Source organism: Ricinus communis, chromosome 9 (genome assembly GCF_019578655.1).
Source record: "Ricinus communis isolate WT05 ecotype wild-type chromosome 9, ASM1957865v1, whole genome shotgun sequence".
Taxonomy (NCBI): Eukaryota; Viridiplantae; Streptophyta; class Magnoliopsida; order Malpighiales; family Euphorbiaceae; genus Ricinus; species Ricinus communis.
Genome location: NC_063264.1, coordinates 853718 through 878393, shown reverse-complemented (window position 1 = coordinate 878393; position 24676 = coordinate 853718). Strand labels below are relative to the sequence as shown.

General features: G+C 31.8%; 2 protein-coding genes and 1 long non-coding RNA gene across 4 annotated transcripts; 2 read left to right on the top strand and 1 right to left on the bottom strand.

The window, feature by feature from the left end:
* Window positions 1–1729: 1729 nt before the first annotated feature.
* Window positions 1730–4294, top strand: LOC107261248. The gene is made up of 2 exons (XR_001535234.3): window positions 1730–3061; window positions 3419–4294. It is a non-coding gene; the product is annotated as an uncharacterized LOC107261248 (long non-coding RNA).
* An 8194-nt stretch (window positions 4295–12488) lies between these two features.
* On the top strand, window positions 12489–16298 carry LOC8261301 (gibberellin 2-beta-dioxygenase 2). Its single transcript, XM_002519230.4, has 3 exons — window positions 12489–13622; window positions 14666–15062; window positions 15854–16298. The coding sequence occupies exons 1-3, from the start codon at window positions 13237–13239 to the stop codon at window positions 16109–16111; spliced, it is 1041 nt and encodes a 346-aa protein (XP_002519276.1). The 5' UTR covers window positions 12489–13236; the 3' UTR covers window positions 16112–16298.
* Window positions 16299–16415: 117 nt separating this feature from the next.
* Window positions 16416–19963, bottom strand: LOC8261302 (alkaline/neutral invertase A, mitochondrial). Of its 2 annotated transcripts, none has more exons than XM_002519231.4 (6): window positions 18895–19960; window positions 18412–18577; window positions 18027–18238; window positions 17382–17875; window positions 17196–17244; window positions 16416–17079 (listed from the first exon to the last, which is right to left on the bottom strand). In XM_002519231.4, exons 1-6 carry the CDS (start codon window positions 19705–19707, stop codon window positions 16753–16755), a joined length of 2061 nt encoding a protein of 686 aa, XP_002519277.1. In that variant the 5' UTR covers window positions 19708–19960; the 3' UTR covers window positions 16416–16752. The 2 variants fall into 2 exon arrangements, 1 of the variants encoding a protein (XP_002519277.1); XR_007217298.1 differs by having other exon boundaries at window positions 16927–17079; window positions 17353–17875; window positions 18895–19963.
* Between the last annotated feature and the right edge of the window lie 4713 nt (window positions 19964–24676).

Below are 24676 nucleotides of genomic sequence, written 5' to 3'. Positions count from 1 at the left end.
ACAGCTACGTTTTGGACACACATGCAAAATCAAATGAGACATGTGTGCGGATGAGATACCCCTTTCAGCTCTCTCTTTTTTATCCTGATTCGGTTATGCAATTATCATCATCATCATCATCATCATATATATGGTCATCTCAGTTTTTTTTTAACAAAAGGGTTGCTGTTTCAAGCTTTTGTTCATTCATTCACTCCCCCACATAGTATAATAATCATACGGTTGATGATTAATTATTATTCAAAACAGTGCATGTATATGTATGTGTGTGTGTCCTAGTATTTCAGCTATTCCTTGTCCAAACTTACCTGTTAATTATTCTCTCTTTGATTCATCTTCTCATGTGTCACATCACCTCCCCAGTATATGCAAGACATTGCTATATCATTTTGCTATCTGTCCTAACATTTGGCATGTGGGTTATAAGGTGAATCATTGCCATCATCACCTCCCAGCTTATCAATTCATTCAATTTTCAATATAGTTTTTCCTTTTTTCTTTCTTTAATGAGAAAAAGGTTTAGATTGATAATGAAATAATTTTAACCATGCAAACTCAAATCTTATGCAACCATGGTTTGAGAAAAAAAAATTAGTTTTAAGTTTTTTTTTTTTTAATGAAAAAGAAAATATTATATATAAAACTGTGTTAGTAAAAGTGTCAATCGATCTCTATGTCCTCTCAATATCAAATGCTATTTCTGTAACCCAAAAAGGATCAGTTGCAATAACTCTTGCCATGAACTTTCGAAACTAACAAATGAAACACACTGGCATTGCCCTTTCAATGCAAAGTCAAAAGATATTTAATGGGGATGTATATGTGTATATATATATATGTATAATGGTGACACAAAAAAGGTTATAACAGTAGGCATGGTATGGGCAAGGAATGGGAAATGAAATATAGTAAGGAGAAAGAGAATGAGGACCCAGCAGCTTGCGGACAGGTTATGGAGCACAAGTATATATGTATATATATAGGTAGCTGTAAAGGGCCCTGATGATAACGTGTAAAGAAATATATATACGTATTGTGAAACTGTAAAAGAAAGGCCAATCAGCCTGTAGCTGCCCGGCCGCCGGCCAATTCTAAATCTGTCGTATGCACTTCCAAATTGCAATGTAAAATCATATGATAGGTAGAGTTATCAACTAGTTCTAGAAATTAGAAGGCTTAACTCGATCTATCCAAATAGGAAATTGTCCTACTCAAAATTCTTCTATTGTCATCGAATAAGATAAAAAAAAAAAGATTAATTAAATTATTTATTTTATGGGTTTCTAATTATATAAAACATTCTTAAAAATAAAAATATTCTTGGAATTAGTTTCATGTACTATACACTGTTTTCATTATCCTGCAGTATGTATTCGTGACTAATGAATATAATTCATTGCACGATCCATTGAAGTTGAGTTATACCTAAAAGTTAACAGCTTTCTAAAATCTATCCCAGAAAGAAAAAGTTTAAATAAGTAGATTTGGTGCACATCAAATCCAAAATCGTCCCTTCAACAAAGCCATTGGATCATTGCTGCATAAGAGAGGAAAAAGAAGAAAGTGGCAATATATTTATATATAACTTGTTTAATTAACTTTTTCTGAAAGCAAATCAAGATTATTTTTACAAATTTAATACAGTAGAGAAACTTTGTCATGCAGCAAAACAATCCCCTTCTATATAATAAAAAATTGTCAGTTTATTATTATACTATAACATGTGGTATGCAAATAATAATAATAATAATAGACTGACATGCCAAGATTTGCAGCTGCCTCTTCAAGGAACAGAGAGTAGAAGACTTAAGAACAAGAGAGTCAAAGTATATAAGAGAAACAGATTTGTAATAATATATGCAGAAACGCAGGCCAAGGAATTGGAGAAGGTGATTTTTTGGATTATTTTGACCATATCTTAGCTAGGAGACTGTGATGGTTATGCCTCCTTTGCCCGCACCTCTTTGTAAAAGTTCTATTCCCCACAAACCCTTTCAGCTAAACTATATTATATACAAGTTTCTTTTTCTTTTTTTTTTTTCTTTTTCTTCTTGGATTAAGCAAATATCATGCGAAGGAGAAGCATATATACACAAATCTTTTGTTAACTTATATGTTTTTGTTTTATATTATTAAGGTTGTACAATCAACAATTACCTAGATTCCCATTGCCCCATTTTTTGCCTACTACTCCAGCTGGCTTTCATACTTTACCCTTGTTTTGTCTATTTATTTTTATCTATGTATCATGATTTTGCTTCATATGGTTACATAGGGCCTCCCAGCTACGGCTATATATTTTTAAAATTTTTCTTTTTTATATTGGTTGAAAGCTTGAGTTCATTTACATTGCAAAATTAAGTAGATATATATATATATATAATTAACAGCTGAAAAGCTTGATTCAGGACGTGAATGAATTGAGACTCATATATAAAATTAATTGGTTTTCTAAGATGGGAAAAATAATTAACGGAGATAGGTTTGGAATTGGAAACGGCAAGAGCTAATATACTAAATCCAAACGTGCAAACTCATAGAACCACACGACCGCACTGACCCATTCTACTCAACGGACCAAAAGCTGCCACTTGGACAATCACAAGACCATTAAGGGGAAGGCCATCTCATTTTGTACGGACGCGTCTAAAAATTAAAAAAGAAAAAGACCAAATGTGGTAAATCATTGCAAAAATGCAAAACCCTAGCATACTTTTTGGCTTATCGACGGACCCTTTTCATATTTACTCCTAACAGGCTAATTAACTGGACGGTCGGCCGGGCAGTCCGGTCAGTCTTAGCCCCAACCAACCAGTTGCTGACGTCAGCATCAGTCGGTTTATTCTTTCTGGGCCTTGGTCCTGTCACTGTCAGGTCCATCAGGTCAGCCCATCTGGCCTCCTATAAACCTTTTCCCATTTGCCTCTTTCCATTTTACAAGTATACTTCACTCGCTCGCTGCTTCTCTCTTTCCTTTCTCGTTCTTCTTGTTAACTCTCTTTCGAGATGGTGGAGAGAGAGAAACTTAACAAGGTGAAAATATGGCCTGAGTGCCTTCAAGGTATGTGAAATTAAACAAAAACAAAAAGAGGCTGAAACCTTAATAGTTTTATGTTGTTGTTGCCTTTGATCTCTTTTCTTTACTTGAAAACATGTTTTTTTGTTTTTCTCTTTGCATGTTATCTTCATCCTTCTCTGACCATATAGAATTTAGAGTTAGATGACAGATTGTTTCTGAGTTTTTGAGTTTGCCATCATAAAGAATCCGGTGTGCACCTTTTGTCCTTTTCCCTTGCCTTCCTGATTAATTAGTAACTACATATAGAAACAGAGCTTTCTTGCATTTCCTTTGCTGGTAGATGTAATTATATTATATTTATTTTCTTGGCTTCTAAATTCTTGTTGATTCAACATGCAGGCAATCTTGAACTTAAAGTCATGCAAAGTTGTGTGGATAAATTGTTGGCAGGCTTCCAATTTGGAGCTAAAAGTCACTTTGCAATGGTGGCTGGTTCATGTTAATTGGGTGCTATCCTACCTGAGCTTTTCTTTTCTTACTCCTCATTTTCTTTATCATCTTTCTTTTTTCTTTTTGTTTAATTTTTATGTTTTTTTTTTCTATTTTTTACTTTTAATCTTCTTGACCTTGTAAGACCTTTTCTTGACCTTGTAAGACCCCATTTTGTGTTTATTTTTTCTGTTTTTTGTGTCCTTATAAACTCTTTATCAATATTTATTGATATAGAGTTTACAATTCTATTTCTCCATTTTCCGCCCAACTCATCTTCTCCTTCCTTGTCTATCCCTCCTGAGCTGTTTGAATCAGACTAATATATGTAGCATCTCTCTTTAAAGACCACCCAATTGAATACTAATTTTATGAGAGTCCATGCAAGTCATGGAGCTTCTGTTGTTATGTGGGCTTACTTTTGGTTTCATGTCAAATTAGGCATGAAGAAATTGGATGGTGTAAAGAGGCAGAGTTGTGAAAAAGAAAAAGAAGAAAAAAGAAAAGAAAAGAGTACTTGAAGCACTAGTGAAAAGTGTTTTGTCTTTTATATTTACAGTAAAAAGAAAGAACCCTATCTTTCTTATTCTGTTAAGACCATCAATTTAGATTGTTATTATATGTGCAGAAATATGCTGTTGCAGGCATCAGTTTCGTTGTTTTATATGTTGTTGTGCTGCTGAGAAAGTGAATAAGAGAGAATAATATTCTCTCAGATCTGTGTTGTGTAAGACTTCTCCTCGTGACTGCTCTTATGTACAAATATATGTCCACTGTATTATTGGAGCTTTCTTCTCTCTCTCTCTCTCTCTCTCTCTCTCTCTCTCTCTCTCTATAAATACTTTTTGCACCAACAGAGTTGTTCATGAAAAAGCTGATTACCCTACAGTCAAGAAGTGGGTCTTTCTTATTATTTCTCTTCTCTTTTCCCACACCTCATAAATGTCAAAACTGACAGAGGTTACAAAAGGAAGACGGAGGATTGAGAGTGAAAGTGTATTGCATGTCTTTCAAACTTTTAACTATGGGTTTCCTTCTTTCATACAAGACAAGTAGGACACAACTATGGTAGCTTAATTTGGCAGTTGATTAGCCCTAACAGTGGTACCGATTTGTACATATAATTGCATTTCTACTTTTTCGTTGCCATTGATCAAGCGTATGTATGGAGTTGTGCACTTAATTTTCTCCTCGAGGCTGAAGTATGTATTGTGTGTATAATACACACATGCGAGTCCGAAATTTCATGCAGTGATTCTCTGCAAAACCTAATTATCCAAATGAATCATCCACCAAAGTGACAACTGCTATTAGTTTTCTGAATTTGATTATACTAATCACATGCACTAATCAGCTCAGCTGGAAATTATTCCTCTCTTACAGCCTTTTCTTGATGTTTACTAGAGCCTAAAACAAAGAAACATTCTAGCATTTAAATGTTCTTCAAGCTACCATCTGCATTTTACTTTAACATGTCACATTCCCTACAGTTCATCTGGAACATGTCCACATCAATAGAAAAAACCATAGGATTCGTGGATCATATAATCACTCACCCTTTCTCTTAGAGGCTGTGAGCTAGGGTTTTGTAAATTCTATCAATTCAATTATTTCCATGAAAGAAAAATAATGACAGCCCTACCTGCAAGAATTTTAGGTTAGACAAGTGTCTTGACAATGATGTTAATGAAACAGACTTACATGGTGAAGATGATTTCAAATGCAAAGAGTCAAATTAGGAGCTAATGATAGATGTCGAGTGCACATGGAATTACCAAACCATTACCAATATGCTTAATTAGCTATATACTTTATGGTGACTCAATTTAATGTAATTAGGGTAAGATCCTCACAGTACAAAATCACAAGAAAAAGAAAAAGAGATGATTCCCTTGTATCCTACTCTGCATCTGCATATCTATAGAGAGATTATATTCTCTTGTTTTTCAACTTTACAAAGCATTTGATTTTATTTTCTTTTCTTTCCAAAAGGGATTGATATAATTTAATTTGATGATGGAGAAAGGATCTTATGCAAACTTTGTGCTAATTATTAATCTCATCTTTTCAGTCAAAACAAGGAATTTGGTAGTAATTATGATATCCTTAGACTTTTTTTTTTTCAGAATTTTTGAGTACCCAAAAAGTGGGTTAGAGCCAGTGGTGACTTCTAACACAAAATGATGATGTCTACAAGTGGGCATTGAAAAGCTAAATGCCTTTATATTAATTTGTCCATAACTTACCCATTTTACCTTTCGTTCTTGTGGCAGTGGCAGTGAGGAAAGGGAATGTGACAACAAAAATGAAATACTAAAATAAAGTAAGAAAAAAAGGTAGAGGGCCTAATTGAATTGAAATGATTTCACTTAATTATATTTCATATTATTATTATCTCTGTCGTGCTTGCTATAAGTCACCAACATAGGGGGCCATTCATTTTTCAAACTTTTTACTATCTTTGGGTGACATGCTAACATGGCTCACTCATTTGGTTTTTATTTCCTTTGGATCAAATCATTCCTTTCATGACCCCTTGAAAAGGCATCGCAAAGGGGGAAAGGGAAAGGGAAATGACGTCTGTCAATATGAGCTCTCAATAATATGCCCTGATGAAGAAAATTTACAGCAACGTTCTTCTTCTTCTTTTTTCAAGGTATATATCTACACAAAAACGAAATGAGAAGTGGGAATTAGCTAAACTGACATTATTGTGTGTGCCTGAAAAGGAATTCAGAAATGTTTTATTATTAGAATTACAGTAACAATACATTTTAGACGTTTTCTTTTTGTTGCTTCCTATCATTTTCACCCTGTTGACTCTTTGCAATTTCATCCTTTTTCTTTTCCTCTAAAGATATTTTTATTTTTTATTTTCAACCACTAAATTTGCTTTCACGTGGGTTTTTTTTATCCTTTTCCTAAATGAACTGCTGCAAGAATATGCTAGTTTTTTTTATTTATTATTATTCTTCCCGAGTGTTGCAGATAATGAGAGGAGGGCTAACAGGTTTCCATGGTAAGGGAATTCTTGAGAAGGGTAGGATTTTAGTCCCCCAGTTAATGAAATGATGGTGAAAAGGCTTTACAATGACATTATTATTATTATTATTATTATTGTTTGTGGTCCTCGATAATTGTCATTTCCTCTATCAATTCAAAACTCAAATATTCCTGTTTATTTCTTCTGAAAATGGATATTATAGTAGACCTGTCAGTGAATCTAACCCATCATCCAACACAGACTATTAATAAGTAGCCATATAATAATTCCCATTTGCATTATGGTCGCTAAAAGCCTTTTCTTGTTTTAAAAAAACAAAAGAATATTTATCTTTACTTTTCTGAATTTTTCAATTTGTTACATTCTACAAATAAATCATTTCTATGAACTTCATGAATCTATAAGAAAACAAATATGAATCTCTCTTCTGAATACTGTGAAATCTAATGGCTGATATTTATATGTCTCCTATAGTGGATGCAGGGACAGAAGAGATGTATTTTATTGAAGCATATGGAAATGGAATTGCCAGCTTTACTTTTATGAAATCGGGCGCTTCTTATTTATGATCTTTACATTCCATTGCATTACAAGAAAACCCAATTGCATCATCTTTACACCCACTTCATTCATGGGCTCTCTGCTTACATTTTTTCTTTTTTCCTTTTCAAACCTGCCAATTTATGTTCACCTTAAATAGAATAAAATAAACTTATTATATACACGAATCCACCACAAATTTAATGAGTATATGAGAAGATTGACAAATGTGTTCTATTTAATATAAATATGGTTTCGTAAATATTATGAGAATAGAGTAGGATAAGTGATTTTTATCGTTAATTGGTAATGAAGAGATATCGGGCCGAATTAAACTTCTCCTGCCTAAAGTCTTATTACTTACTCACTCCCTTCAGCCCATTTCTTGGAGTTGCTCAATTTCGGCCTCTTCTTATTCTCTTTTTGCTTCTTCTTCTTCTTCTTCTTCTTCTCGAGTTAAAGCTTCAAAACTCAATCCAAACTTAATTCAATACTATTATTTCTTAAATTTAAATCCAGGCTATATGCATATATTCAATACACCAGCACTTGCAACAATTATTTTACTAAAAGGATAAAATCATAATAATTTAGTTTTACATTTTGAATTTTAACCGATTCAATCTGTATCATTAAGAATTAAAAAAAAATTACTGCTCAAAAAGCTCAATGAGTAAACTCGGCCATAATAAAATTAATTTTTATATTCTTTTTAATTGAATTCTAAATAGTTCATGAGTATATTTTATATTTCTAAAAAAATAAATTGATAGCAATAAGTATTTTATTAATATTATTTTATTTTAAATAAAAAATTGACACGAAATATATTAAAACTAATGTTATTTCTTAAAATTAATGTCTTGTAACCAAAATAGAATTACAAACCTGAAAATGTGAGGGGTGATTAATTTTTAGGTGCAATAACTTAATCAATCAAGTGGGTATATAAAAAAATGCTTTGAATATAGGATTATAATTTATGAATTAAAAGTTTGTGTCGAAAAGCTAGCATGATGAATGATGTGAAATGGTTGTGCTCAAATCAAGTACGCATATTATTATATAATTTAATTTAAAATAATTGATAAATGCAATCTTAAAGCAAATCCATACAATAGAAGACACTTGCAAGATTGCATGTCATAAAGTTGAAGAGTATCCAAATTGTTTCTTCCTTGTAAATATGCATGCCCATTGGATTGGATCCTGATCAGACTGAATTATTGTTTTAATTTATGTTCTTTCTCTTTTTTACATAGAAATCTAATAGAAGAAAAGAGACTCAGTTTCTTTTGATTCAGGAAAATAATACAACAAACCCACTTAACCTCTAATACATTTAGCTCTACAAAATATTCAAATTATTACAGTATAACCACTCAGAAATCAATCTGCTACATCATTTCTTCACCAACAATAATTTTTTTATATATTTCTTCATTAAATAATAATTAATTAATTTTTTATTTTAATTTTTTAAAATTATTTATGTATTCTAATAATACTTTTTATTTCACTATCTAATTAATCTATTATTAATAAAAAATAAAAATAAAAATAAATAAAAAAAGATAATGTAACTCTTAAAAATATTAAGAAATATAAATAATATAATATATTTAAAACTTACTTTTTCCCTTTTTAAATTTAAAAAGAGAGAATGTGACTCTTAAGTCATTTTATAGATAAAAAATAATTTAGAAAGTCTTTATTAATTCTAAATTTTACCCGTACTCTCTATAATAGAGATAAAAAAAAATAAAATTTAATAGCTTGTTGAGAATGTTCTAAATAAACTCTCGGTGATATTGATCTAGATTGCATTTCATTATAAATTTTTAAATGACTCGCTATGTTACATCATTCATCCGCCGGTTACAAATATATTAATCAGTTATTTTCATATCAATTAGTTTTTAATAATAAATTAATATAAATATAACACTTAATAAATAATATTATATATTAATATTTAATTTTATTTATTTACAGAGGATAAAACAGTCTATTTCTCTCACTTGGTACACAACTGCTGAATTGGTAGCCTAATAAATAATACAAAAGTTCATCATCCTTTGTGACTTATTTTCCCCTGACAAATCTTATGATTTAAAAATAATATATAATTGTGATGGAAGGTTTAGGACCGTTTGTTGTGTGAATGTATTAAATGAATAACTAAAAATCACTATCCACCGAATATATATATATATATATATAGTCATGGTTATATGAATGTTAGCAAATCAATAAATGCCACGTCATGTTCATCAAGCAAGCACGTAAAATAGTTTCATTTTGCTCGGGTGGCCTATTTATGTCTCAAAAGCCAATTATTAAATCCTTTCTGACCTTACTCATTAATAATAAAAGAGTCTTTCCACATCATAAAATTCTCCTCATTTATTTCTTTTTTTACCTTATTTATTTAAGCCACCAACTCATTAATAAAAATATACTATTTTTCTTTATGGGTCAGAAATTAATTAGAATGAAGACCAGCTATATTTTAAATAAAATTATACTATAAGATTGTAACTGCCAACAGAAAATTAAATGGTGGGTAGTTGGGATATAGATAGTATAGTTTTAGATTAATTAATATTAGTATTGGATTGCTTGCTCAACAAATTTTTGTTAAATGTTGCTCCAACTTTATGTGGACATATCATATAATTATATTAATTATATAGTTGTGATGTATTTATTTTTTGACATGAAATATGTGACAGGGTTTGCGTAATCAACTATTAGCATTATATGATAATGAGCTTTAAATAAGCCGTCAACAACGAATCATGTTTTACTTCTGAAATATTAAATTTATATTATAATAGCACTTTAATAAAAAAAATATTACAAATCTTTATTCATAATGATTGATGATTAAAATAAAAATAGATATAATCAAAATTTATATTCATATTGTTTTATTGCATTAATATAATTATTTCAATTTATAATTTGACGACCAATTCATTTAAGGACCAAAAAATCATAAAAGAAGATAAAAGGAACTCCAACAAGAAACAAAAACAAATGGAAAAACTTGTATATTTATCCAATCAAAGTAATTTAATATAAATAGAAAAAAGAAGAAAGAAGATACGCAATACTCAAATCTCAAATTGTGTTTAAGTTATCGGATAGTTAGAAAAGTAATTTTTGAGATATTTTCTTTCAAGAACTTAATTATTGTTTAAAATGGGTTGTTAGCATGTCGTCATATGGTTTAATTAGTTTCATTTGCTATCAAATTTGTCATTTGATAGTGTTGTATTTAATCAAAGATTTCAAGGAAAAAGAAATATCTCCTAACTTGGGTTTTTCATTTCTTTGTAACCTCACAAAAACAATATTAATTTGTAATAACTCATGCACTCTCATTAATACAACTAGAAAAAGTAACTTATCGAAATAAAAAAAAAAAAATGATTATTTTATTATAGAAAAATAAATAGTGATAACTTTAGATAGAAGGGGGGAGGGGGGAAAATGATGAAATTGCTAGAACTAGAATTGAGTGAGGTAGTGACTCAAAAGAGAGGAGACCCAGTTAAAGAAAGGGACTAAAAGAAGTGTGAGAGTTGGGAAGGAAGTTTCATATTTATGGAAGTGAGTGCATGGAAATGGAAATGCAAGAAATATAGAAAAAGTAAAAACCTAACCACTGTAGGGGTCAACAACCATTTTGATTTCCAAAAGTTTTAATCTATTTTTAGTAGGGATATTAGGTGCTCCTAATCTTACTTTTCAAGTTTATCCAATCCCACCTCTATAATTGATTACAATATCCCACTAATATTTATCTCAATTTAAAACTGCCCCTTTTAATTTCAATATATTGAGAATATAATTTAATGAATATATATTATATACAAATTAAGATAAATATTAATAAATTATGTTTTATTTTTCCAAAACAAAAAATTCCTACTAATAAAATTTTAAAACTAAGTAGGACAATAATTGAATCTAGTCACAAGTCTTGCCTAATTGATTAATCTTACAATTAATTATTATTTTTCTAATGAGATCGTGTTCTCCTAATTAATATTGCTTTTCTGCCTTGTGCCTCCATTATTGCTTACCTCTTTCTCTAAAGACTAGGTTAATTGCTCGAGGGCTGTAAATTTTTTTATTTTTTATTTCTTTTATTTTATTTCCGACCATTAAATTTAATTATTTTAAAAACTAAATAAAATTTAATCACAATACAAAAGAATTGACCATATATATATATATATATATATATATATCGAGTCATCAAGAGGTTCAATATTTATAAGAAATTCTAACACTTGTCACGTTTTTCATATTCTCTATTTTTTGTTCCTTCTGGATTATAACAGCCCTTGACATTTTAACACTATCAATTAATGCTCACATATGGAACCAACCCATATGACAACGGAAATTATACCGAACAGATTAACTTAATATAGCTACAACCATAAAAAGAAAAAGAAACTTTCCTAGGTTTATGAGGCACCCAATAAATCAATTATTGAGATTGAATTTTAGATATATAATTATATTAATATATTTTAAAAAATATATTATTATTTTTAAAAATCATATCCGACGGTGCTTTATATTAATTCTAGATATATGTTTAAGAAGAAAAAACAGACCATATTATCGAAACATTTGATATTTGGACACCAATTGCAACTCATATAGGCGGAGTGTGGAATGTTATTGCATCTCATGTCTCTTGCAGCAACTTATGGTAATATACAAATTAAACTAAGATGAGCTTTAATGAAATGGGATAAGGAACAGCGTACCTTTCCATTAATTTCTAAAGACACAAATTAAGTTGTTCATTTAATGGAAAAATTAACTGCTCTCAGGTTTAAAGTGGAAATTACCCATCTCCTTTATTCTCTCTCAAGAATTGGAAAGAATAGAATTCTATTTGGCTAAAAAGGTGGAAAGCACTATATTTACTAATATTTATATATTAAAATTCATCCCTATACATATATTTTTATTATATATGAAATATGAAATATTAATTTATTGTATTTTTTTATATTAAAATATCGCACCAACAATATTTTTATATGATAATTTATTTTTTTCCGCTCATTTTAATAACGGGTTATCATATATGATTACTAATTGAGTTTTTATTGAAAATTAAATTGAAAACATATGATGGGTTATTATGTAAAGTGGATTTAAGGATATTAGTATTGAGTTAAAGGTGGTTGATATTGATAGTTGCAATTAAAGAACACAAATTCTCACCGAAGAATGAAGATTTCTCCATAATTATTGTACTAAATAATGTTGCAAGATGAAATGAGTAAAATAATACAATGGGCAGCCAAGATTTCCAATGGACTAGACAGGAAGAGGGTGAAATGGAGTGGAAAGCTAAAGTTGTTGCCTCGTAAACATACAGTCGAGTTAGGGAAGAGACTAATCCAGCTAAGCTAGGCTACCTTAAACCCAGTCAAACCAACTTTCCCTTTCTTTAATTTTTCCTATTTCAAAGTAAATAATTAATTTAATGAGGTAAAAGAGAGAGAAGAAAACACGTGGAACTCAATTGTAGCCTAGAAAGTCGAGTAACACAGGCAAAGCCTGGCGTCAAACTTGAAGAAATTTGAGCCCAGACAATGCTTACTTGGTTCACAAGAATTGGATACTTAAAGAAAGAATTTCAATGGTAAGGTAATTTCAAAAATAAAAGATTCTAATAAGGGTAAAGAATACCAGAAACAAAAGTTAGATCAAGAAAAAGGCCACTGACCCTAAAAAGGCTCTACTTAATGAAATTCAACCCAAAAAAATAAAAATAAAAGTTAAATAATCATTCAATTAATAATTTTAAGTCAAGGAAAAAAACAAAGTGAAAGAAAGTCAACCTTCTTTTGTTACGGGCAGGAATTTGCTAGTTGTACTTCACCCCAACAAAGAAACACTTATTAAATTCCCCATCAATCCTCTCTCCAAGAATCTCCCATTTCTCTCTCTCTCTCTCTCTCTCTCTCTCTCTCTTTATATAGATATAGCAAGCAACTCTACTTCAAGAAAACTCCTCACTCTCCTCATATTTCTACCCTTCTTTTTTCCTATAAAGAATTCAGAATTCTTCCCTTCTTTTTCTTTTTTCTTGCATCTCCAATCTAAAACACACGCCACATATACAGTTAGTGTTATAGCAGATATGGTGGTGGCATCTCCAACTCCATTAGCTCGCAGTGAAAAAATCCAGGCCATGGAGCTGCCAGTAATAGACTTGTCATCGGCTGACAGATCAAAGCTATCAAATCTTATTGTTAAAGCTTGTGAAGCTTGTGGTTTCTTTAAGGTGATTAACCATGGCGTTCCTCAAGAGGTTATTGCCAAAATGGAACAGGAAGGCGTAAACTTCTTTGCTAAACCTGTACTTGAAAAGCAACAGGCTGGACCAGCTATTCCTTTTGGCTACGGTTGCAAAAGCATTGGCTTTAATGGTGATACGGGAGAAGTTGAATATCTTCTTTTCAATACCCACCCTCACTCCATTGCTCAAAGATCCAAAACCATCTCTAATGACCCTCTAGAGTTCAGGTAATTATGACTTCTTCTTCTTTGTTTTTTTTTTTATTATTTATATTCAAATTATGGCATGAAATGGATAATATCAAGGTTACTTCATATTAGGGCGTTCTTTTGAAATTTGGATTACAGTGGCAACATGCAAAACCACTGCCATGGTCAATCTTAATCAATAAATATAAAAATGGCGACTCAATATTCTATTCAAGACAATACTGCCTTGTCTAATCTTTCTTCCCCTGGAAACAATACTTACGTTCTGATCTTTTTCTTGTATCCTTTCTTGAAATTAATTACGTTCGTAAAATTTGTAGAGCACTGAGCTAACGTTGAAATATTTGTTGATATTATATTAGTAGAAACTATGTAATAATATCAGAATTAAATTTCCATAGAGCAGTAGTTTCTAAAAATGGTTACGAGGAAGTAAGGTATTAATAAATACTTGTAAGTAATTATTTATGTAGGGAAATGTTAAGGAAAAGAAAAGAAAAGGGCAACACACGTGATATTTAAAAAGGAAAATAAAAAGATTAAAACAATCTAAAATAAATTGAAAACATGAGTCTCCTAGAAGGTTGGGATCGTCTATCTCCGACACTTCTCTGTCACTCGATAATACATGTGCTTGTTCTTTTTTTTCTTTTTCTTTTTTTTTGTGTTGTTGTCAACTCTCTTGAATCAGCGCGTGTTATATATATATATATATATATATATATATATTAACTAGTATTTTTCTCAAGTCAGATTGACAAGTCATGAAGATGTATCAATAATGTCCAATCAAATCAAAAATTCTATTCAATTATAAGTTCAGGCAAATGCCCACAAAACACATTATAATTTAACCTGAAAAAGCTGAAGCAGTGGTTCTTATTGGATGGCAAATGTTTGATTTAATTATTATTATTATTTTTTTTGCTTTTTTGTAAGATGAAAAATGATATTGGAAATGGGTTTAAAATTAAAACAAGGGAGGGATCACTTTATAGCCTATTTTGAGATGGATGATAAAAGTTGTATGATGATTGGTGATGAAAATTTGTATGTGACAGCTCTGCTGTGAGTGGATACATAGAAGCAGTTAGAGGAGTGGCATGTGAGATATTAGATCTGATGGCAGAGGGGCTGGGGGTCCCAGACACATCAGTGTTTAGCAGGCTAATCAGAGACGTTGAGAGTGATTCAATTCTCAGGCTCAATCACTACCCATCTATCCCTACTGCTGCTGCTACTACTATTCTCTGCACCAGCAACAGCAGGGATAAGGACACGTCACCTTCTTACAACAACAATAGAGTTGGCTTTGGAGAGCATACGGATCCTCAGATCTTAACTCTGTTAACATCCAACGATGTGGGTGGCCTTCAGATTTCCTTAAATGACGGTGTCTGGGTCCCAGTTTCACCTGATCCCACTGCTTTCTGTGTTAATGTTGGTGATGTATTACAGGTTGGTCCATTTCTTACACTCATCTCTCTCTCTCTCTCTTTCTGTTACTGCTATTCCTACTGTTACTTCTTCTCTTGAAGTAATGATGATAATCTTGATCATAGAAAATAAAATAAAATCAGAGTTTGAATTCGATTGATTGAAACTGAACATAACTGGTGAATCAGTCACGGCCCGTTACTGCAGCTTTGGATTGGGTTCTTGATGTCAGTTTTAGGTCCCACAAACATCAGTTTCTATCCAATGAAATTCATTGGACATTTCAGTTAATGAATATCTAGTTTGTTTCAGAATAAATGGAACTAGAAAATGTGCCTGCCTCAGTTAGAGCTGTGTATGCTCCGCCCATTTCCATATTTAGTCTGTTTACATGCTGACTTCAATTCTTTGCAGCAATTTTTTTTTTCTTTTTTTTTTTTTTAGCTGTCACCAATGCATACCAAGATATAATCTTTTTCTTTTAAAAATTATCAATAAAGCTGATTCCTTTCTTTCTTTCTTTTTCTTTCTCTTTTAAATCGAAGATAATGATATAATGTTTTTTTTGGTCATTGCTATCCTTCTTAAAGATCATTTTCCAAATAAAAATGATTCCTTTTATGAAAAGGATGTTGAAAATGAAAATGATTCTTTATTTCCATTACCAAAGCTCTATGAAAATGACATAGATAATGTCTATGAATATGAGGACCCATTTTCTAAGCTGTCAGAAAATACCCGTTTGATCATTGCCACTTAATTTTCATTTCTTTCTTTATTTGCTAATTTTCTTGCATCTATTTTCTTCATAGGCTATGACAAATGGGAGATTTGTGAGTGTTAGGCACAGAGCCCTAACCAATTCAGACAAGGCAAGAATGTCAATGGCCTATTTTGCCGCACCACCTCTCCATGCCAGGATCAGTGTACTGCCTGAGATGGTCTCACCCATTACTCCTTCCTTGTACAGGCCTTTCACTTGGGCTGAGTATAAGAAAGCTGCTTATTCTCTACGACTTGGAGATAGCCGTCTTGAACTATTCAGGAAGCAAGGAGAAGAGGTTGCTTGATGATGATGATGATTATCATAAGCTGTCCGTTAGTTACAGTCGTAAATGCATGGTTGATGTCAGTATGTATCCCTGATGGGGAATTTTGGTTACATCTCATAGTTTTTACTGCTTATAGAAGGAAAATCAAGTAGTTGCCGTGTAGTTTGGAGATGGGTGAATGGTTTCTGCTAGTCCAGTTTAGTAATTAGTTGTAAAATTTAGCTTCTTCCCACCATTTTTTTTCATAATTGACAAGTTGCTAAAAGCACGAGAAAGTTAATGAGAGTAGAGCATAGGATAAAAGACATATCAACACATGATCTCTTGAAATCCTGGAAAATGGACGAGCAGCTTCATATTTAATCATTGATACAAGCATGTTAGAGGCTCTCTAGAAACAGAACCATCTATATGAAGAAAGGTATTGTACTTCCATGAAATGGAAAACGTATGTACTTCTAATGAATCATGCTGTTAGAAGTAACAGTTCATAAATATGCCTAAACCTGGACAGGATTATGTTCTCATATCAAATTCAAATGAAGTCATCTCTGAATAATTATCTGGAATTGGGAATGCTCTTATTCGTTTTCCTTGTTTTACCATCAAAGTCATTAGATTGTTAAGCAGGTGTTTGGCTCCAAAGAAAATTTTACTAGTTAGGCATGATTCTGAGATCTTGCAGCGAACCGGGAACACTTCTTTCGACTGGTTTTACTAAGTGCGCAGACACAAGTCTCGAGGAGATCATAATCCTCGTCCCAGAATAACAATGATGCCTTCTCTGGGTTCTCCAAAAGCATCTTTGATGTTAGGTAACCGGCAACTGTCCATGTCTGACAGAGCCGGGATTGTTTGCCTATAAACCTTCCACTGCGTGTGTCATAGTATTCAGGCCACTGATCCACTGATAACCTCTTCTCAGCCAAAGCAATCGCCTTTTCTGCTAATCCAGGTTTCCCCATCTTTATACAAGCCAATGTGAACTGGAACAGTAACCAATAATATCTTAGCAATCACAGGCCTACAACTGAAATCATTAAAGATAGATCCAATGGCCAATGACAACATTCATAAAGGTTACAATTAGAGAATCGGTTACCTGCCATAGAAGGGTTGGCCAGGATCCTCCATTGTGATAGGACCATGGGCTGCAATAAATGTGAAGGATTAGTAAATCAGATAACAACCACGCACCACCCCCAAAATCTGCTGTGCTGCTGGCCAAAACATTAAGGATAAAGTAAGAAGCATCTAACCAAAAACATATGATTCAAAAGAGCCTCACGTATTTTTTGGATCACTTCCAGTAATAATACGCCATTCTTCAGAATCCAGAGCAGGGTAGGAAATCTTAAGAGGCATATGAGCTACAAGATCATCCCATTTGGCCTCAATCAAATTCAGGATACCTTCATTCTGTTTTTGGGTTCCCAAAGAGGAGACAATGGCCCAAAGATTCCCAAGTGTGAAAAACCTAAAATCCATATGAGCAGGTTGTAGATTGCCAATGAGATAGCCACCTTCTTCAGGAATCCAATCCACTAGCCATGAAGGAATTTGATCTGGATATATATTAAATTTGTTGACGGCATTTGACGAGTATTCCTCTGTTTTGTAACGGTAGATCTCATTAATTTTCATCATATCCACCCAATAGTACTCTCTGATATGAAATGAAAGTGCACTGAGTCGACTATTGATAGCAGCTACCAAATTCTTGGTTCCATCGTTGACAATGAGCATCTCGCGGGCACACCGGAGAGCGGAATAGAACAAGGCCTAAAAGATTAGATTTAACAAGAGATAAGAACTGGAAACATGAATGATAATATTTAAAGAAAAGGAGGGAGGCTGGAGAGCAATTGGTGGTTCAGTATCAGCAGAAAAAGAGAGCAAAATCTAAAGTTCAATTGACTTCTGTCCAACTTACTTGGATTTCTAGAGGATGTCCATGAATACCCATCCGTCTATCTATCATGCAGGAGCCATCGGTGACTAACAGAGTAGGAAACATGTCAAATCCATCTGATAAACACAGATTAAGTATGAGCCTTATGCCTGTCTGAACATCAATTCTCTCCTGCAATGTATAGTCGCCTGTGATCTTTCCGTATGCTCGCAGCAATATTATCCACCACAACCCTGTCAATTGTCATATGTTTGAGGTTCCAATTAACTCCAAAAGGTTGAAAAATTAAAATGTATTTACTTAATTTAGCAAAAAAAAGAACCACAGGAACATCCAAAAGATGCAGAAGCAAGGCACAAAAAGGAGAATTTGAAGCAATATTGAATACAAAAGCTACTTAATTTACCAGAATCCACTGGGGCTACACGTCCAATGGCTGATTCACCAAAATCAGGATCCAAAACTTCTTCAAATGCTCCATCACTTCCATCAAGGGGCACACCTCTGACTTTAAAACTTGCTGGCATCAATCCTTGCCCAGGACTGTAGCAGTCCACTGTCTTCTCCCAACTCTACCAACCATAGGAAAAAATTAATTTTTTCAATAAAGAAGTTAAAGGATTGATATTGAAGAAGTAAAGTTGCATCAAGGATATGCTGCTATACGATATGACATGGTATGATATCATTATACCCACTGAATAATGAGCTACTACTTTTTGGAGATAAAAGGATTTTTCTCAATAGAGTTTGAAGCACCAAACCATGCACACTACAGAATAATCAATACCTTTTGAAGAGTAACAAGGAAAAACAAAACAAAAAAGAAACAAGAAAAAAAAAAAAAGAACTAACACTACAAATAGATAAATTCTTAATCAAAAGTTACCTGTAACTGCAATGTATACAGGAGAAAGTTCTTCACAATGTCTGCTTCTCCGTTAAGCAGAAAAGCAAGTGCAGATGGAACAAAATCACGAATAAATACTTGATCGTAATTCAGCGGTTGCTTATCAGCAGGATCATTAGCAGCTACCGTCCCCACTGGATTCCCACAGTAATTCACAATAGCACCTTCTAGCAACTTCCATGCCTCCTTTTCAATCTCAGACCGTTCCCTCTCAACCTTAGGAGCTATCTCATTCAAGCCCTTGAAATAATCTAAGTTCACGTGTGTCCCATTTATCTCTACCTTACTACACTGATCTTCTTCTTTAACTACATTATTTCCTGTTTCAATTTTTTCAATCACCAAAGGCTTAACATTCAAGCCACCTTGAATGTAAATGTTCTCAAATCCCTTCTCATTAATATGAGACTCAACTGATGTTGAATGATTCCTAATATCTGAAGATACCTTGGGAATTACTAAAAGACCCCTTAGAGTACCAATATTTACATGTAAACTAGATGTAAGAACCTTAGATTGACTCCAACACGAATCAGAGATATTAAAAGTTCTTCGATTCGGATTAACAATACACTTGTTATTACCTATAATCCGTGATCTATTATTGACACTGTAACAATGGAATCTACGGTGATGTGGTGATTTGGATTGTGATTTCGACAAATTGTTATTGATGACTTGATTACTTAACTTAGGTGGAGAAAACCCAAAAAGGGAAGAATTTTTATACCCAATTAGGATTCTACAACAGGGTTTCACAGTTGAGATTCCAATGCAACTGCTAGTACTCATTCTTGATATTATATATGCAAGACTCTAAAACAAAGGTGCAAATTTAATCTATCTATCTATAAAAAGTGACTGTTACAATCTTTTAAAGTATATATACACACACAACTGTTAAGTATATATACACACACAACTGTTAACTCTTTTGAACTTGAAAAATGAATTGAACCAATGAGTATAGAATTAACTATAACAAGAACTAGAGACTTCGAATATAATTTAAAATGAGGAAATAATAACTGAAGATTAAAATGTTTGTTACTTACAGTTGAAGAACAGCTCTGAACGAGAGGGAGTTGTGTCTGAAGATTGATAGAATTGGTGAGGGATGCCCAAAATGGGTATTTATAGAAGAGGAAAGGAAAGCTCCCGGATATAGTTTCAATTATAATAATCAAAATTCCAAAGCGTCTGAAGTTACAATATTGTCCCTGCATGTGCTTCCTTGTTGCTATTTTTGTGACTTTTTAAATGGTTGGTGGTCCCTCAAAAATTTATGAATTCCTTTTTTCTTTCTTAAGGAAAATATATTATCTTGCAATTTATTAATTATTGTGAATGAGAAAATGAGGATAAAATGATCGGCTGGTGTCAAATATTTGTTTCTTATTTTTATTTGGTATCAAATCTTTAATTTATTTTTTTTAGTATTTTTTTTATTATTTATATTACTTCTGCCAGTACCAATAAAAATTTCAACACTTAATTGATAATGTGGCTGCCGAATTTATAAAAAAAACTACCCTCACTTGACACATGTGTTTACTGACTCATATATTTAATTCCAGTCAGCAAATCACTTATGTTCCACCCTTAAATAAATAACTATAAATAAAAAGAAATACCCAATTTTTTATTTTTTTAATTAACTTTTACTATTATGGGAATGATAAGAAAATTGCAACTCAAATACTTAATAAATTACTATATATATATGCACATGATGCAGCTCATGTGATAAAATTATAATTTTTAATCATTTTTAGCCGACCTACCAATACAATAGTATTTTACATTGAAAAATTGCACTAAGATATCTACAAAGATTCTTCTACTAATACGGATTCTTGAAGAATGTCAAAGCAGCATGTTGTTTCCCTTATATCATAAAATAATGTCATAGCAGGTTTTCTTTACCAATCACCATTGATATGATACTGAACGTTAGAGAGAGCTTTGTGTTTCCTTATTTCTTGGGCTCGCAAGCCAAGAAGACCCAAGCGGCTCCAGAATATGATCCCCGTTGCTAAGTTTTTCCTGTATTCTATTAGCATTTTTATCCCTTCCTTTTCTGTTTATTTCCTTGATAATGGATTTTTCAGTCTCTTCTTTTTGCAATCTTTTCTGGATTTTCTATCTTCTTCTTTATTCCTCCCTTAGTTGCCCTCTTGTTAGGTCTGGATTTTCTGATTTCCTTCTTAATAGTCTCTTCTTTCTTTTCTATATTTTTGTTCATCTTTCCTTATGTAATTGTCATTGCTCTATTCTTTTTCTTTTTAATGCTCTTCTTTGTTCCACCTTCCTTTTTTTCCCCCGTTTTTGTTGTCTAATTCTTTAGTTCCTTGTATGTGGCTTTCATGACCTTCTCTTGTTCGAAATTGGAGATTTTTTCTCATTTAGAGTTATATAATTGGAGGTGGGACACAAGTGATTTCCTGACTATGATTAAATAAAAGAGTCAGCAAAACATGTGTCAAGTGGAGGGTGATTTTTTGTAAATTCGGAAGCCATATCATCAATTAGCTGACAGAATACTCATTGGTACTGACAGAAGTAACAGAAATAATAGGAATGGTACCAAAAATAAATAAATTAAAAATTTTATACCAAATGCAAATAAAAGTCAAAACTTTAGTACCAACAGAACATTTTATCCGAAAAAATGAACATATCTTTGTAAAAGTCTTAAACGTGTTTTATAAATCATTCTAGACCGTTTGATTAAAGACTTTTCTTTGACATTTTTATCGGATAAACAATTAGATAAGTCACGTGTATGAAATAAATGAGTATATGAGAAAATAAATTGATTTTGCATGTAAATAAAATATAAAATTTGTAATAGCTACTAAATTTTAAAAATAGACAAAATTATTGGAACTTAGGAAATAAGATAAATTTTGAATTTAATTTTTTTTTTTATTGTTATGCGTATGTATTTATAAATTAGGAATCTATTTTATTTATAACTTATGATATTTATAAAATACAATAGGTGTTGTTTTACTATATAATTTTTCTGTCAATATTTCCACCTGTGTTTTTTTTGTTGTAATCCTACCACCGTTAGTATGTTAAGATATTAGGTTAGGCACTAAAAATAAATATTTTTTCATTAATTATAAGTCTATTCATAAAGAAGTTTTAAGGAGTTAATAAATTCGTGTATTTCTGCAAAATCGAATGGAGATTCAGTCAATGCATTCATCCTTGTAAATGGATTATTTTAGTAAAATTGACGTATTAAAATGGGCTATTTCAATTTTGGAAGAGACAAAGGGTAAAATTGACTGAATATTCTGATACAAAACAAACAATAGAATAGAAAATGTGCGTGAATCAAGAAAGCTTCATTTTTGTCTTTTAATTTTATTTTTCCACCTATAGATTCTCCATTTCTTTATCCTTTTAAAAGAAAAACAGAGAGAGAGAGAGAGAAAAAGAGGATACACGTCACAGAACTTATCTAAAAGGGCAAACTAATATCCATATTGCAAAAAGATTATCGTTTTAAAAAAGAAAAAATAAAAATCAGAAAAGGGACTATTTTGAATTAGCCAGAAAAATAGAAGAGACTATCTGTGGTCACAGTATTATATGATTATGTATCCCACACGTTTCAACTATCTCAGCATTTCCTAATGAAACCCTAAAAATCTTTTGAGTCGTGGAGTCTCAGCTCAGCCCTTAAACGCGCGTTTGGTTACGGTAAAATAATAATGCGGAGGAGGTTGGTCGGTGGTGGTCCTGAGAAAGCCATAACTTTTCTCTTACCATTTTCTTTTCATTCAACTCCCCCTGAATGATTCCTTTCCTGCCCATTGCGCCACTTTTATTATATATTATATAATATTTAAAATACGAAATTATCCAACTTGTAAGAAATTAAATTCCTAAATATATTAATAACATCGTGTAACTATAATTATGTATAAAATATCTGAGAATAATAAAAGCAAAATAACTTATAACAATAAAGCATACACATTTTTTCATGTAATGTAGACTTTCTTCTTAAACTGAGCATTGGACAATCATGAGCCCAAACAGGCCCCGCAGAAATATACATAGCCCACTATCGGCCCAACAGGCCGACACAGTCTAATTTTCTAGGCCCGCCCCGTTGCTAATACTTTGTTGTAGGCCTGTTACTATTCTTTTAACTCAATATTTATACTTTCTGAAAAAGAATTAATCGATTTGATTAAAGATTAAATTATTTTTGCAATATAAGGTTATATTATCCTAATCAGTAGTTTCAATGTCAATGCCACCAAACGTTTATACATAATTCTTCGCCCATGCTTATATTTTCTTAGGTAATTGATTTGATGTAACTTTGTTTGAAAAAAAATTGATTTGACATCACTGCGACTTGAAAATTGATGATAATATAATTATGAATATTGTTGGTTGTTAAAAGAAATAGGTTTAGAATATTTGTATTTAATAGAGTAATTTTTATATTATTTCATAAATTAAAATTGTCAAATTAATTTTTAAAAACAGCATTAATTTATTTACTTTTTTTTTCAAATATATTTTTAATATTTAAAACAATTGCATATATATTTTTTAAATATATTCTTACTAGATATCTTTGATTATTGTTCAAATTCATAATTAATTACTCCTTAATCACCTTCTTAAAGCCTCAACGAGTCAATAAAATTTCAAGTTAAACACCATCTTCGTTCGATTGCGTAAGCAATGATCCATGAAACTGAATCATCTAGAATAATAATTAAATTCAGCTGATGACCCTATGTGTTTTTGTGGGTAATGAATTTAATTTAAATTAATTAAAATAAACACAAAGGGTCAAGGTCAAAGTGCTGGGCTGCTGCTTATCTCACTAATAATCATTTGTTAAGTGATTACAACACTCTAATTCCAATTTTAACATTTACCCATTAAAAATCTACAAAACTTTCACATTCCTTTTTCTTTAAATATTATTATTGAGTGCTTACTCATCCACTAAGTAGTGATTTTTGTAGTAGCATTGGCCTTTTGACCCAACTGTGGTTTGCTACGTGAATAAATATATGTATTATAGCCCTTTCTAGTTGACCTGACTTTTCAACGCTCCTCCCTCCCCATTCCTCAATATTTAAGCTGGAATAATATTTTATTTTTATGAACATCAAGATGGCAACAACAAAAAAGAAAAACAAGCACATGTTTTTAGGTAGTAAGAAGGACGCACAATCCTTTTGACTTATTATTTAGATGTGAAGCAAATGTGAATCTCCTCCTCTTACTCCACTTGCATGTCCGCGAATTACCAAGTAATTGGATGAGAAGAATAATAATTGGGTCGGCTAAAGGGGATCCGAGTACCCATTTCATACTTATATTAGTGTGTTAAATAAAAAATACACCCATGGAATAAATGGAGCGTAGTAGTAGAAAGACTTCAAACCTATAATTTATGTGTGATGGAGCCAGAAATGAACCAAGCTAGTTATTAGTTAGCTACATAGTCCAATCAAATATTAATGTATGGCTGAGAGGCGAATCTAAGTTGAGGTCTTTGATCAAGCCTAAAATTGTAAGACATCCATTCCTAACCTTAAATCTTGAGTTCACTAAGGAAAAGTTATCATATAAGAGACATCTAAGACGTTTATAAAAACTAATAGCTAGTACACTTAAAAAATCTTCAACGTTTAGATTTGAAAATAGATACCCTAGAGCTTCTTTTTTACTATACAATGAAAGAAAAGCAAATTAAGAAGAGAAAGTAGGG